This window comes from Guyanagaster necrorhizus (assembly GCF_019112545.1).
Source record: "Guyanagaster necrorhizus MCA 3950 unplaced genomic scaffold BT62scaffold_3, whole genome shotgun sequence".
Classification (NCBI taxonomy): Eukaryota; Fungi; Basidiomycota; class Agaricomycetes; order Agaricales; family Physalacriaceae; genus Guyanagaster; species Guyanagaster necrorhizus.
In genome coordinates this window covers 2,361,232-2,375,517 of record NW_025064882.1, presented here as the reverse complement: position 1 = coordinate 2,375,517, position 14,286 = coordinate 2,361,232, and the positions used below count along the sequence as shown (strand labels likewise).

At 49.6% G+C, this 14,286-nt stretch overlaps 4 protein-coding genes across 4 annotated transcripts; 1 reads left to right on the top strand and 3 right to left on the bottom strand.

The window, feature by feature from the left end:
- Positions 1–152: 152 nt before the first annotated feature.
- Positions 153–1,617, bottom strand: BT62DRAFT_942728 (NAD-P-binding protein; the record flags this gene model as incomplete). Its single annotated transcript, XM_043187845.1, has 9 exons — positions 1,435–1,617; positions 1,161–1,387; positions 1,091–1,106; positions 1,010–1,041; positions 934–958; positions 787–877; positions 632–737; positions 468–578; positions 153–418 (listed from the first exon to the last, which is right to left on the bottom strand). Coding segments are annotated over exons 1-9 (1,026 nt in total), but the record flags the coding sequence as incomplete, so codon positions are not given.
- Positions 1,618–2,266: 649 nt separating this feature from the next.
- On the bottom strand, positions 2,267–3,621 carry BT62DRAFT_978357 (NAD(P)-binding protein; the record flags this gene model as incomplete). The annotated part of the gene is made up of 9 exons (XM_043189343.1): positions 2,267–2,374; positions 2,431–2,573; positions 2,622–2,697; positions 2,751–2,938; positions 2,995–3,068; positions 3,122–3,157; positions 3,208–3,374; positions 3,429–3,463; positions 3,519–3,621. 9 exons carry the CDS (start codon positions 3,619–3,621, stop codon positions 2,267–2,269), a joined length of 930 nt encoding a protein of 309 aa, XP_043045154.1.
- Positions 3,622–4,287: 666 nt separating this feature from the next.
- Positions 4,288–11,705, top strand: BT62DRAFT_942724 (ketoacyl-synt-domain-containing protein; the record flags this gene model as incomplete). Its single annotated transcript, XM_043187844.1, has 10 exons — positions 4,288–5,289; positions 5,338–5,979; positions 6,035–6,359; positions 6,411–6,595; positions 6,648–7,888; positions 7,942–9,370; positions 9,420–9,738; positions 9,794–11,038; positions 11,090–11,191; positions 11,245–11,705. Coding segments are annotated over exons 1-10 (6,582 nt in total), but the record flags the coding sequence as incomplete, so codon positions are not given.
- Positions 11,706–12,255: 550 nt separating this feature from the next.
- BT62DRAFT_942719 (S-adenosyl-L-methionine-dependent methyltransferase) lies at positions 12,256–14,140 on the bottom strand (the record flags this gene model as incomplete). The annotated part of the gene is made up of 10 exons (XM_043187843.1): positions 12,256–12,395; positions 12,450–12,739; positions 12,798–12,852; positions 12,908–13,056; positions 13,108–13,334; positions 13,383–13,436; positions 13,492–13,615; positions 13,664–13,718; positions 13,774–13,848; positions 13,898–14,140. 10 exons carry the CDS (start codon positions 14,138–14,140, stop codon positions 12,261–12,263), a joined length of 1,407 nt encoding a protein of 468 aa, XP_043045152.1. The 3' UTR covers positions 12,256–12,260.
- Between the last annotated feature and the right edge of the window lie 146 nt (positions 14,141–14,286).

Genomic DNA, 14,286 nt, shown 5'->3' with positions numbered 1-14,286 from the left:
TCAGCGTCGTCGATGATGTCAATGCCATAATGATGCGTTCCCATCGACGCCAATCGCAGCATTGAGGATCAGCCACATCCATCATCCGTCCATAGCAAATATTCAGCATTGGGGTCATCTGCAATAGGTATGTACATACTACTCTAAGCATAGTCGTACTGCTTAAGGACAGCGTCCGTCGTCGCCAGCAAATCCTTCGCCAAGTCCTCTCTCTGTGCGTGCTCGCTCGCCTCCTCTATCACTCCAAATGGAACGAGATACACCCCAGCATACCTGCCGCGGTCTTCAGCAATGGCTTTCGAAGCGGCTGCCCATGCAGGCGTGTACCCTCCATCAAATGGGCTGATGAAGAATAGCGAAAAGATCCAGTTTATAATCGTTCCAAACATTAGAGACTTGAAAAGTTTGATGTTACCCTCTGGAAGGCGTCAGGTGGAGTGGCCGGAGGAGGGAAGGAAATAGCGCACCAGACATGACATTCCCTGGGTGGACCGTCATGGCGAGAATGGGAATATTAGCACGATCGAATGACCGCTGAAGCTCCTTCGTCCAGAGAACATTCGCCAGCTTCGTATATGCTACCAATGCGTCATTGGCTATTATCCAGGCCCAGAAGCAATTCACGACGCACCGTACAAATTCGTCTTGGGTTTCCATGTATCGGCGAAATCAGAGTTGAAGGCCTCCAGACTGTCGTATCGAGGATTTGGTATCCATCGGTGGGCGACGGAGGACACCTGGATTGGAATCAGTTGATGGAAATATCTTGGAACGGTGGGTACCCACGTTCACAATGCGTACGTCAGATCCGGGCTGACGAGCCGTCGATTCTAGTAGCGGTAAGAGGGTCTTTGTGAACAAGTATGGGCTCATGTGGCTGGATGAAGAAGAACCGTAAGATTCACCTTGAACGACGTAGATGAAGAAACTCACTTGATAACCATGCTATCCGACAGGCCTGTTCATGACAAGTTGGACACGGTAATTGCTTCCAGATGAAGTGACGCACCATCTGCAGTCTGAGCGTACGGACCCAAGATTCTAAGACTCTGGTTAGCCGTACAGTTCACAGACGTCAGCATTGACATACTTTGCTGCATTGTTGACTAGCGATAGGACAGGTAAAATGGCTCTCCCCTGACTTGAATATCACGACGAACCGAGAATGTCAAGCCGGCTCTCCCTTTCCAAAAGCCACTTTGCAGACTCCTTTGCTTTTCTAGGATCACTCAGATCAAAGGGCAGCCATATGACCTTGCTGGTGTCAAGCCCTTCTGTCTTGAGGCGGGCTACAGCACTGTTAAATTTGTCTTCCGTCCTGGCCCCAAGATACACTCTGGCTCCGCAACGGGCGATGTGGAGAAGGATATATAGGCCGATCCCTGAGCTGAATCCTTGGTCAGCCAAAGAAGACTATTCCCAACGCCTACGCACTTTGCTCCGGTAACGACAGCTACCTTACCGGTGAGGTCAAGAAGGGAGTTCTCATCCCCAATATGCGAAGATGAACCCATGGTGTAAGAGACTTGGTGATAGAAATGTCCAAAGGTCGATACAATTAACAGGACATTTTTTTTTTCAATCATATCGGTCCGACCAATTCGCAACGTTCATGAGTGTATTACTGTGCCTTTGTCTGCCCCGGGTCGCCTCCTGCATGGAGACTTGATCGGAGAAATGTAGGCTTGCAACTTCTTTTTTCGGCAGCAAATCAAAGACTTGCCTGAATAAGGATCTAACCGAACGCCATTACATCCAACAAGGTGCCGAGATTCGGGATCGTGGCGGCCATTTCGAGAGGCTGTGCCCACTGCTTTTTTGTGCGTTGCTTCGGATCGTAAAAGTACACTAATTTAGGAGACTCCTTTCGATAAACGGAAGCTTCGCCGATTCAGAGTAAATGATGCGATACGACGATACAGGGTGTGTGAAGGTATTGTTGCCACGTTTCAAAGAACTGTTTCGTGGCCTTGAACTGATGGGCGTGTAGTGATTAGGGCAGTCGCCCCAGAGGTAGCAGTTCCGTTTCTGTTCATCAGTGTCGATCAGATCTCATCGGAACTGTCGAACTGAGACATGACCCCGCGGAACCAAAGCAAGATTCAGGATCTCTTGAACTTCACTCTCCAGGTCTGCTGCATCGACGACAGACGTTGGTGAAACATCTTGCATTGCGACCGCCGACATATATAATATCAACACCACCATTCTCGGAGCAGACAATATGAGTAGATGAAGGAATATGAATATGCCAACCCAGATCTGCTCAGTAGTCCTTGCACCGAGTTTCCAGCCATTCCCAGAGCTTCTTTCCCACCGCTGGGTCTGCCGTCTCTTTACGAGCTTCGCCTAGTCTGGCCCAGGGAATCATGAACTAACACAGAAAGCGGTCAGTGGATTCTCAAGTACCCAGGTTATGATGAGCCTTACTTCACCGTTTAATTTTCCCGCTTCGGGCGAAGTTCCAGCCCATAATTGAGTCAGAGCTCCCATATGAGCTGGGAAGAGGAAAACGTCTAGCATTTTGTTTGTGAATGGGGAGCGATGGCGTTGTAGATCCGTCCGGATGCTGCCTGTGGTCAATTTAGACCAGAAATGAATAACTGGTGACTGGTGCTCACCTGGATTGAGAGAGTGGGAAATGATATTCTGTTCCCCATACCGTCTGGCCAATTCAACAGCAAAGACGACGTTGCCCTACGTCCCGATGGTCAGCTTCTCCAGGTATCTGTGCACAGTGTTCAGCTCACATGCTTGCTTTGGACGTATAGATTGCCGGAAGTCTTCTCGTTGCGTGCGGGACCATCGACCCAGATATTGAAGTCTAGCGTACCCATATAATTGGCCGATGAAGATGTCGTGATCACTCGTGCTTTCTCGGAGGGTGTGGCGGCTGCGACAAGTGCAGGCAAAAGCAGTTGAGTGAAATGGAAATGGCCTGTCTCAGCGTGTAAGATTATTGAAACAGATGAGTGAGCATGTCGAGTGATATACCGATGACATTGGTGCCGAACTGGAGGTCATAGCCCTGTCTGGTGAGCATGTCCATTGGAGGCAACATAACGCCACTACAGAGATGTTCGATTATTCTGGGGTCTGGGGGTAGAAACGCTGAGCGCACGCATTGTTGAATAATATATCAAGTTTTGTCTCTTTTCTACGAAAATAAGTATGTGGGATTGTCCAAGAGCAGGAGGGTCTGCGTACGAAAAAAACTCATCTGCCGCACGACGGACACTGACCAGATCTGCAAGATCCAGGGAGAGGAATATAGCTTCAGCTCCGGTGTCTTCCTTCAGTTTTACGATGGCTTCCTTGCCCTTTTCCTCACTTCGAGCGGCCAGATAGACCTTTGCACCGTGCAAAAGTAGTGCCTATGAAAGCATAAGCAGATCCCTATTCTGTTAGGAATGGATGAAGGCACACACTTTTACCGTTTCTCTCCCACATCCGGTGTTACCGCCTAGTGAAACGAATTTGTAGATGAAATGCGCTACCCGTGGCAGAGAAAGCTTCACCTGTGACAATAACAACTTTTCCCGTCAAATCTGGAATATCATCCACAGACCATTTGGGCTTTGGGGGGAACATTTGGGAGATTAGAGACCATATGTTGCCCATGTGGAGTCGTCAACGTTGCAACAAGTAAGTGGTGGTGGTCAGCAGGTACTGAAGGCGCCAAGCCCACATGCTGCCTTCTTGGTTTCCAGCGGTTAGTTTGGTCTGCCTGGGCAAGCTGGATCGGATTGTCTCCTGCGAGCCCTTGATGGTTCCGGACTTGCTAATCATTCCTTGACAGCGTTATCTCCGCTGGGCACGAAGACATACTCTGCCTCAGGCTCTCCGGATACTCCGCAGGTCTATTACATCAATACATCAACTCTGAAAACAGACCTGTTAGTCTTTCAAGTCTTCATAACAACATCATAAGACTAACCATCTCATTCTTGGCTTTCAGTTCGCTCGTATTACGATTCGAATTATTTAAGGATCCTTATCTCGGGCCATGGCCGTTCGAATAGAAAAGTTCCAAATAAATTACATACTAATCTGTAGGTTGACGTTAAACTCCGAACGGATATGTGGCACATTGAATGATGCTGAAAATTGTATACCGAGTCGGCTCAGCTTAGCACGCTCTGAGTCAATGCGCTTTTTGGCTGGACGCCACATCATACCTGCCTCGTCAACTGTATTCTTGCTCGGAATCCGAGAATATCTACTGGCCTGATGTCTCCGTAGACTTATATGACAAATAGGAAGGGTAGGACGGCTTGGTTGGACTCCAACATGTGGAACGCCGTTTACCGGAGAATATTTGGATGGTAGTTTGAATCAGCCGAATTGTCTGGTAAAGATCTTACCTTTCCCGAAGGAGGCGGACGGAAATGGATGCTCGCGTAGTTGCCTTTTTTAGTTCTCTTTTCCAAACCACGACCATCCCCAAGGGGAACCGGACTGCGCCCAGTTTCTCTTCATGTCGCGACGTTGTCTGTACCCCTGGATGACTGTATCTCATTGTATCTCGATTTCAAAGTATCCAATGAATCGCATGACAGTAATCCTGCATGGCCGGAGGATGGCCCAGATATACCGTACAAGAAATGAAGAAGGAATCTCTGCTCTCGCCAGGTTCTCACTGGGCCTATCACCATAATGTCGCCTTCTCTTTTGGTTCCTGTGTTTGCCGGACACGGTACCACCGCGATCAACTCGACGTCACTTCGCGAACGCGCCGCTGCCGACGCTTTGTCGCCGTCAGGCGCCCTGCTCCTCGACGCTTGTCACTATGCCTTCAACGTCGAGCTGTCGACACTTTCCCCCTCGGAAGCCTCAGCTGTGGGCATCAATCCCGAGCATTTCACGGACCCGAAATCCCTCATGTTACTCCCCCGTCATGAACACTATCTCACCAATTCTGTCGTTACTGCCGCCACCTTGTTCCTGGTACAGACATTGCGGTATCTTGCTTCTGTCAAAACTTCATCGTCGACATCGTTCGCTTCGTCGTTGCAGAAGAACAGGGAGCATGGTCTTGGAATAGTTGGTTTTTCGTCGGGTATCCTGCCAGCGTGCGTTGTTAGCACGTCAGAAACCGCTTTTGAATTTATCTCAAGTGCTGTTGAGACATTCCGTCTTGCCTTTTGGATTGGAGTTCGTCTCCAGATTCACAAAGCGTCCGTTCAGACGCCTGAGCCTCTTGTTGGGTCGCCTCTGCCATGGAGCCTCGCGTTCATGGGTATGGGTCGAGCCGCAGCCGAAAGTGCCATTCAGAGTTTTCTACAGTCGGTAAGTCGTCGTGCTATCTCTTGTGCATACCATTCTCATTGTCTGTAGTTTAAAGCTACACAAGAGCTTCTCGTCACATCAGTTATGAGCGAGACATCAGTCACCATCTCAGGTCGTCCCGATATTCTTGCCACTTTTGCAGCTCGACTCCCTCCTTCTGGGCCAGTGCACAAGACAACAGTAGACGCGCTGTATCATTCTTCCTTGCACCACGATGGAGTGCGGAGCCAAGTTCTTGCCGATGTAATACGCCGCAATATTCGTTTTCCAACCCATGCAGACATTAAGGTTCCAGTTCGTTCGACGTATTCCGCCGAACTCCTTGGCAAGGGTTCCGAGGGATCTGTATCGTTTGTTGAGCAGGTAGTAGACATGATCCTCACGCAACCCGTCAACTGGGACAAGATCACCGAGTCTCTTGTCCATGCAGTCCCTGAAGGAGCGGTCGTCCATCTCCTTAATTACGGGCCTGGCGCTGGTCTAACGAAGGGCATAGAGCGCTACTTCTCGTCAGATAATGTCTCCTCGATTGATCTATCGAGCGAGCCTGTCCATACTGCAATACTTCAGAGCCCGTCATCGGCACAGGAACCCATCGCCATCTGCGGAATGTCAGTTAATATGCCAGGTGCTCCCAGCGTCGCAAAACTTTGGGAAGTTCTGGAGCAAGGCATCAACACTATATCTGAGGTAACCTCAAGTATCATTCAATGAATCCATTCCGACATACTGATCTGCTGCATAGGTTCCCGAGCATCGGTTTAAAGTGTCAGACTATAATGATCCGAAGAAGAAAGGTCGTACCATGGGTGCTCACACAGGGAATTTCATTGACGAGCCGGACGCATTCGACAACAAGTTTTTCAACATCTCACCACGCGAAGCACGCAGCATGGACCCGCAGCAGCGCATTCTCCTCCACACCGCTTACGAGGCCCTAGAGAACGCAGGATATGTACCAAACTCGACAACGACCAATAACCCGGAGACATTTGGTTGTTACGTCGGCGTCGCCACGAATGACTATGTGCAGAATTTGAGAAATGATATCGATGTTTATTATAGCACTGGTAAGCATAAATCTTACGTCCTCGATTGACGGCTTCTCAAGTGATGATTAGGAACCTTACGAGCCTTCTTAAGCGGACGCATTTCCTACGCGCTGCAGTTCAGTGGTCCTTCGATCGTCATTGACACAGCGTGCTCTTCATCGCTGGTCGCCGTATATCAAGCGTGTCGTGCTCTCATGAACCACGATTGTAATGCTGCTGTTGCCGGTGGCGTCAATGTCATCAGCAGCCCGGACGTGAGTCCTATACATCACCTATAGACCAACTTTCTCATCACTTTTTATACAGATGTTCCTCGGCTTGGATCGAGGCCACTTTCTAAGCCCAACTGGACAGTGCAAGGCCTTCGATGCCTCTGCTGACGGTTACTCTCGCTCAGAGGGCTGTGGAATATTTGTCTTAAAACGCCTCTCGGACGCGATTGCCGAAAATGATCAAATTCTCGGTGTGATCCGAGGAGTTGAAGTCAACCAATCTGGAAAAGCATACTCAATCACTCGCCCTCATGCTCCTACACAAGAATCCCTCTTCTCTCAGGCTCTCGAACGGTCAGGTCTAGATGCTTCTCGTATCAGTGTCGTGGAGGCCCATGGTACCGGAACGCAAGCTGGTGATCCCACTGAACTGGAGAGTATTCGCGCTATATTCGCAAAGCACCGAAAAGCGAACAACCCTCTCCATATCACCTCCGTGAAGGCTAATATCGGTCATTTGGAGGCTGCATCTGGTGCAGCGGCTCTGGCCAAGCTACTCCTTATGCTGCGTCACCGTTCCATCCCTGGCCTTGTCTCGTTGAAGAACCTTAATCCGCGCATCAAGCCTCTTGCATCAGACAATGTTATCATTGATACGACACAAGTACCCTGGACCATCCCAGACGAAAGTCTGCCCCGAGTTGCCCTTCTGAACAATTTCGGTGCGGCGGGATCGAACGGTGCTCTTCTTCTTGAGGAATATATTCCGGAGTCGTCCGGGAACGATACAGAGGCCGCCTCGACTTTTATTGTCGGTTTATCTGCCAAGAATGAGCAGGCACTCGTCGATTTACGCGCCAGCTATATTGAATACCTTCGTCGTCCCGCGAGTGAAGGCGTTAGTCTTGCTGATATCGCGTATACCGCCACGGCTCGTCGGCGTATTTACTCTCAACGACTTGCGGTTGCTGCGAGATCTAAGGAAGAATTGGCTCACAAGCTTGAGTTAGCTCCGGTGAAGACCATGCCAGACCAGGCCTCTGGAAAGGTCGTGTTTGTATTTTCTGGACAAGGAGGCCAGTACCTCGGCATGGGAAATACTCTCTACAAGACATCGGCACTCTTTAAGAGCGTCATCGACGAGTGTGACTCCTTCTTGAAAAAGAATAACTTTCCGGGGGTTTTGTCTATCATCACTTCGGATGGGGAGTCTAGCGGGTTGACGCCCGTGGAAGAGTTCGAGGCGAATCAGGCGGCAATATTCGCGCTCGAATATGGACTTGCGAAGCTTTGGACGTCGTGGGGCATCACTCCTACGGCTGTGGTCGGTCACAGGTCAGTTGCTTGGCTTATCGTCTACTTGTGGTCGTTAACATTAGTTTTCTCAGTCTTGGGGAATATGCAGCTCACGTTGTCGCTGGAGTGCTTAGTCTCGAAAGCGCACTCACCCTCGTTGCCCATCGAGTTCGTATCATGATGCACACATGTGAACTGGACACTACGGGGATGATTGCGATCAACCTTGGCTCTCAAGCTGTCACCGACATCCTTTCCTCGTCCCCCAATTTCTCCGGCATATCAATCGCGTGTTATAACAGTGCAACTGACTGCGTTGCCTCGGGGCCAATTGTTCAACTTGATGCCCTCAAGTCCCATCTCGACACGGTGGTTCACTGCAAGAGCGTGCGTCTCAAAGTTCCGTTCGGATACCATAGTTCTGCCATGCAACCACTTCTTGAAGAGTTTGGAGCCCTTGCGAGACGCATAACAATCCATCCTCCGAAGCTTTCTGTTGTTTCAAACCCACTCGGCCGAGTGATCCATGCAGGGGACAAATCGGCCTTCAACGCCGATTACTATCTCAGCCACTGTGCTGACCCCGTCCAGTTTGAAAGTGGTATCAGCGCACTAGTCGACGATCCTTCATTTACGGATATTGCGGCTTGGGTAGAGCTAGGTCCACATCCCACAACTCTGCCTATGCTCAGCGCGCACTCAGGTGTGTCGAAGGAGGCATTGTTAGTCAGTTCATTAAGAAAACGACAAGATGATGACCTGACGCTTTCGTCGTCTCTTGCTCAGCTCTACACTTCCAATGTCATTGTTCAGTGGAGAAATGTTTTTGCTGGTGTATCTGCCGCTTGCGTTTCGCTTCCTTCCTATCCATGGCAAAAGAGCAAGTTCTGGGTGGCGTGGAAGGAAGACTCACCAGCAGTAGCCCCCCCCGCCGAAGGCTCTCCCGTCTCCACCAAGCCCTTTAATCCTGTCAAGGACTTTGGCATGCTTCAGTCGTGGGCACAATTCCCATCTACCGCGAACAACCAGATCGCTATATTCGAAACTCCGATATCCCTCCTCAAAAACTCGATTATCGGCCACATTGTAGGAGACGTTCCCTTATGCCCAGCTTCTGTCTATCACGAGTTGGCTCTGGCTGGCATAGAAGCTACGAAAGGCCATCTATCACTGCCCCTCCAGGGTAGTCATAATGTTCTGTTCAACATCGACTATGTGAAGCCTCTTGTCTACAGCAAAGATGTAGCTCGCGTGGTCAAGACATCTATCATGACGAACAACGATGGCTCTGGCACCTTCACCGTTGAATCATATGCCGATTCGGAACCGGAGTCTCTGCATTGCTCAGGACAGTTCCGCCCTTCACTAATAACAGATACGACAACGAAGTTTAACCGTATGGCGCCCGTCGTCAGTCGAAGAACTGCAGCTATAATCTCGGGTGAAGATGACGAGGCCGAGGTATTTACGACCCGGACGGCGTATGAAATCATCTTCACGAGGGTAGTCAAATATGCGAAAGTATGTCCTGCATCATTTTTCTTCGGCTGTGTTTTAATACCTTCTTCAGGAGTACCATACAATGAAGCACGTTACGATCAGCAAGAACGGTATGGAAGGATACGCTGTTGTTAAGCTTCCCAAGGACCACGACAAGAGCAAGTTTGTTGTTCATCCTGTGTTCATGGATACGATGCTCCACGTTGCTGGATTCCTTGCAAATATGCAAGGTGGTGATAACGATGCATATATCTGCTCAAGAGTCAAGTCTGTGAAGGCAGTTCCAAGTTTGATCAACAATGACACCACGTACGGTGTGTTTGTCGTCAACGCTTGGGTGGAATCCGAGGGTATCATGCTGTCGGATGCCATTGCGGTAGACCTTTCGGGTAAGCTCTTTGTTTCAGAATCATTCTTCCTGGTACTCAAAGATTGGTATTATAGGGCACGGCCAAATTGTAGCACAGCTGAAGGGCATGTGCTTCAAAAAACTTCGCCTGAACACCCTTCAACGTAGTTTGGCTATGCACGCCGGTCATACTGCAGCAACGTCGACCCAAAAACCCTCGGTGGCACCAGCTGCCCAGAAGCCAAAGATTACAGAGATAGCACCAGCTCTTGGACCCCGATCCTCTCCTGCCAAAGGCTCCGTCGACATCCGGGGCATCGTACTTCGCATCGTTGGCGATACTTGCGGCATCGAGGTTTCGGCCCTTGACGTAAATGCCGACCTCGAGACATACGGCGTTGATTCACTCATGTCCATCGAGATTTTGCGCAAGTTTGAAGAATCTTTCCCTCAAATGCAATTCGACGCCTCTATTTTCAGTACTTGCAACAACATAACAGAACTCGTGCGCGAGATCTCTTCCACGGTTGGATCGCAAGCAACCACTGTGGTTCCTACCCCACAAATGGCATCCACTCCAGAACCCACTTTGCAAGGTGATGCATCCCCGTCCGCCGACATTCGTTCCATCTTGCTGGAACTCATATCTTCCTTCACTGGCTTTGAGGTATCGAGCCTTGATCTGAATGCAGATGTGGATACTGCCTACGGCTTGGATAAGTTCCTATTCATCCCGCTCTTCAGCAAACTCCAGACGTTCTTCCCGAATATTACCCTCGATCCCGCCAAACCCTCTGTCTGCAGCACTATTGGTGAACTCTTGGATGAGGTCACAGCACAGGTCCAAGCAGGGCCATCATCAATACCTGATTTGGTTGATACAAAGCCCATGTTCGTGTCAGTTCTTGGGTTGGACGAGTCGGATATCCAAGACGACACCGAGTTTGAGACCATCGGCCTTGATTCCCTCACCGCTATCGAGGCCCTTCACGCTATTCAAACCAAGTATGGTCTCGAACTACCATCCAACCTCTTCGAGATGCATACTACGACGAAGGCGGTTAACGAGTATATCTCTTCCAAACGCCCGGGAAAATCACCCAAGCCAATCGAAGAGACAGCGATGGACCCTGACAAGGAAGAGGATCTCTCTGATCTTACTCTCGAGCAGATCCAGTCGGTCATCCGGGTTTTGCGACTCGACGAAGTACCTATGTCTGTACAAAAGTCTTCCAGTAGTGGCTCCCCGCTTTTCCTTTTCCACGATGGCAGCGGAGCAGTAAATTACCTTCGTCGCTTGGGCCTTATCGACCGCGAATTCTGGGGATTTAACAATCCGAGTGAGTTTTTTCCCTATGTATTTGTGGCTTGCTTCTGATCGTTCGTAATAGATTATGCGACAGGTAAACCATGGGGGTCCGTAGAAGCCATGGCGTCTGCTTACGCCGACTATGCCGTGAAAGTCGCTGGTTCTAGGCCCGTGATATTCGGTGGTAAGTGAACTATCTTTCGTGTCTATCGGCCTCCATTGACTTTGGCACTCTAGGTTGGTCATTTGGTGGTGTTGTCGGATTCGAGGCGGCGCGACAACTAATGAAGAGAGGGGTACCTGTCAAGGGTGTCGTGCTCATCGACTCTCCGTTCCCCGTGGACCACGTCCCTTCATCAAATGAGTTCATGGCAGTGACTGCTGGTGCCTTTACGCGTGGTGGACGCACCCCGATTGGACGGATGATGTGGAAGCAGCTGCAGCAAAACGCGCCGTTGTTGAAGACGTATGATCCTAGGATTGCTGGCGGGCCATACCCTCCCTTAGTGTTACTGCATAATAAGGAGGGGATCCCACCTGACGCGTTCTTGCCGTACCCTGTTCCCCGATGGATGTCGGAGAAGGGGATGGACCCATGTCTTTTGGCTGACGACTGGTCAGGACTGGTGGGCGCGTCGATTAAGGTGATTCATCTTCCTGGGACGCACTTTACGACTTTTGCTACGCCTCATGTGAGTCTATCCTACCGGTGGTTCGCTGATTGCGTGCTGACTTTTTGCTATTAGCTGGGAGCTGTGACTCGGGCGCTTATTGATGGATGTGCATATCTGGATGAACTTTGAGTAATTTATAATAGATTCGCATGATAGAGAGCCGCTTCAAGTTTATCTAAGTGTCAAGTAGTCAAAAAAATGAATTCTTTGCCCCACACTTACCTTGAACAGATAGCATAAGGAGCGCCGAGCGAGGACCACCGTCGTCTTCAATGGCTATCGAGTACGGTTGAACTGGACTATTGAAACTCAGATGGCTTGGACCGAGTTGAAGCCATAATAACGGCACACGATGCCATTAAGCCGAATATCATCGGCATAATGCCGGACGGCCATCTCCTCGGCTCTTATACCAACTTATGGACAGCCTCCGTTGACCTGCCGTCTCACGAATATTGTGATGCATACGTCAAACTTTACATCCGTTGCCGCCGGTACGTGTTTTACCATCAGAATTTTATTTTGCTGACTGAAATCATATATGTTCTACAATACGGCATGTCTAGCATACAATGCATCTTATATTGGCACCGCGATCAAGTGGGGTCGCCACGAGCCAACGCTTACAACCTCCTTTAGCTCCCAGCCTGTCTTGTCCATGATATCAACAAAATTTTTGAGTGTACGCTCCTGTCCGTTGCCGAAGGTCATCATCTGTTTCATCGTTAGTCAACGATCGTGGGTGGCCACATAAAGACATATACGGACCATCACGTCCATCGAATAAGCCATCGTATTGGCCGCGCCCATGTTAGCCAGGAGAGGTTCGGGTACCGGACGGGGCTTACAGCCTTTTATCGTCTTGGTATCGGGAACATGACACGGAGACTCTAGGATAATATCGATCACCACAAGTTTTGTCTGCGGTTTGGCAGCTGCACGTAGGTGACCTAGGATCTGAATTGCATACGAATCGGCCCAATCGTGAAGGATCCCGCGAAGGACAAACACGTCGACTGCGCTGCCAAGGTCCGGCTGAGGAGTAAACATGTCATGAGCTGTCACAAAAGCAGTTATTGTCTTCGTCTCAGAATACAAGGTAACGATCGGACATACCGACAAGTCTGACGCGACCGCTTTCCAGAGCTTCAGGTAAATTCGATTTCCAATACTATATCGCACAAAATTAACGAGGGTCTGCATGCAAGGACAAATAGATAACGCACTGGCTCAGCATCAGAGACTAGCTGAACTCTTTCTTCCACCACGACATTCAACTTGGAGAATGTTTTGGCCAGAACCAACGACAGAGAGCCTATCCCGCCAGCCACATCAACGACTAGGGCGCCATCAGGAAGAGAACTGAAATCAAAACCTTAACAGTACGTTAGTTCGAGCATGTATTGTTCTATGGAAAATTGATTACCGTTTAATATTGTGGCGTTAGGCAACAAATCAGTAGTTGCACGCATCAGGAGACTGAAGCGGGACAGCACGTCTGTGTTCTCGGGACGCTCTAGCCACTCGAAGAAATTGACATCAAAGTCAAAGGCTTTGCTTAAAGCACTCTGGTTGGCTTCATCAGAGTGTCCGTAAACGGGGTCTCGAAGTGTTTGTGACAAGAAAGCACCGCCCTTGAAGAATTCACCGGTCCTATGCGATATCAGTCCGTGACGGAGAAAATGAGAACGATGCATTTACCCCCAACTGACGAACGTATTGATGGGGGACGTTTCGGTGTATTTGGCTTGTGGGCTTTTCGTGTCGACGGTAAACCAGCAATATTACAGCGTAAATGAATATGACTTACTTCTTCTCGAGCTTTTGGACTGGCTTTCCAGAGTCAAGAAGGGAAGAAATGCGATTGTTTGCAAAGACGTCTGGGGATACTTCTCGGAAGATATGGTGAGAGACGAGCAAGCGGAGGACTCGACCTAGGCGTCGTTTCAGTAATCAAATCACTGCAACAGGAAGCATCATACCAAGACGGGCCGCATTCATTCCGTTTCTCTTGACAATGTTATCTATGTGGGCGCCCTGGGATAATGCCTCAACTTGGCGTGCAGAAGGTCACAGAGAAGTGGTACGAGACCTCGGGGCCCACGTCGCGTAGTATCTCAGCAACATTTGCATCGTTCGCAACACGAAGACAGGCAGGTACATCCCACTATGACTTTGTCAGTCGCCAGGACTTGGACAATGAAGAGAATGCGTACTTGGTGAGCAACGACAGACAACGTCATGATGGGAGCTCTCGCTGTTGCTATCAACTGTGTCGCTGCGGCCGTGATCACGTGGATAGCTTCAACGACGTCCGCGTCGTTGCATATGGCCTCGGATTGGAAAGAAAATATATCGTCAAGCTGAGGGAATGGAAGATTTTGAGCTGTGCATTTCTGGTCGATCTTGTCTACTGAGTCTGCGATAAGATTTGAAAGAAGTTTCAGTGAGGAGGGCATATCGAGGTAGGATACGATAACCGCTACCTTTCCAGTCATAATATACATTCCAGAGTCCCGACTGTAGCTCCCCTCAGAGTGCGCACAATTTCGGACAGACATATACTTTTGAATGGAAGTTGACGTTGACATGCAGCATGATGGGA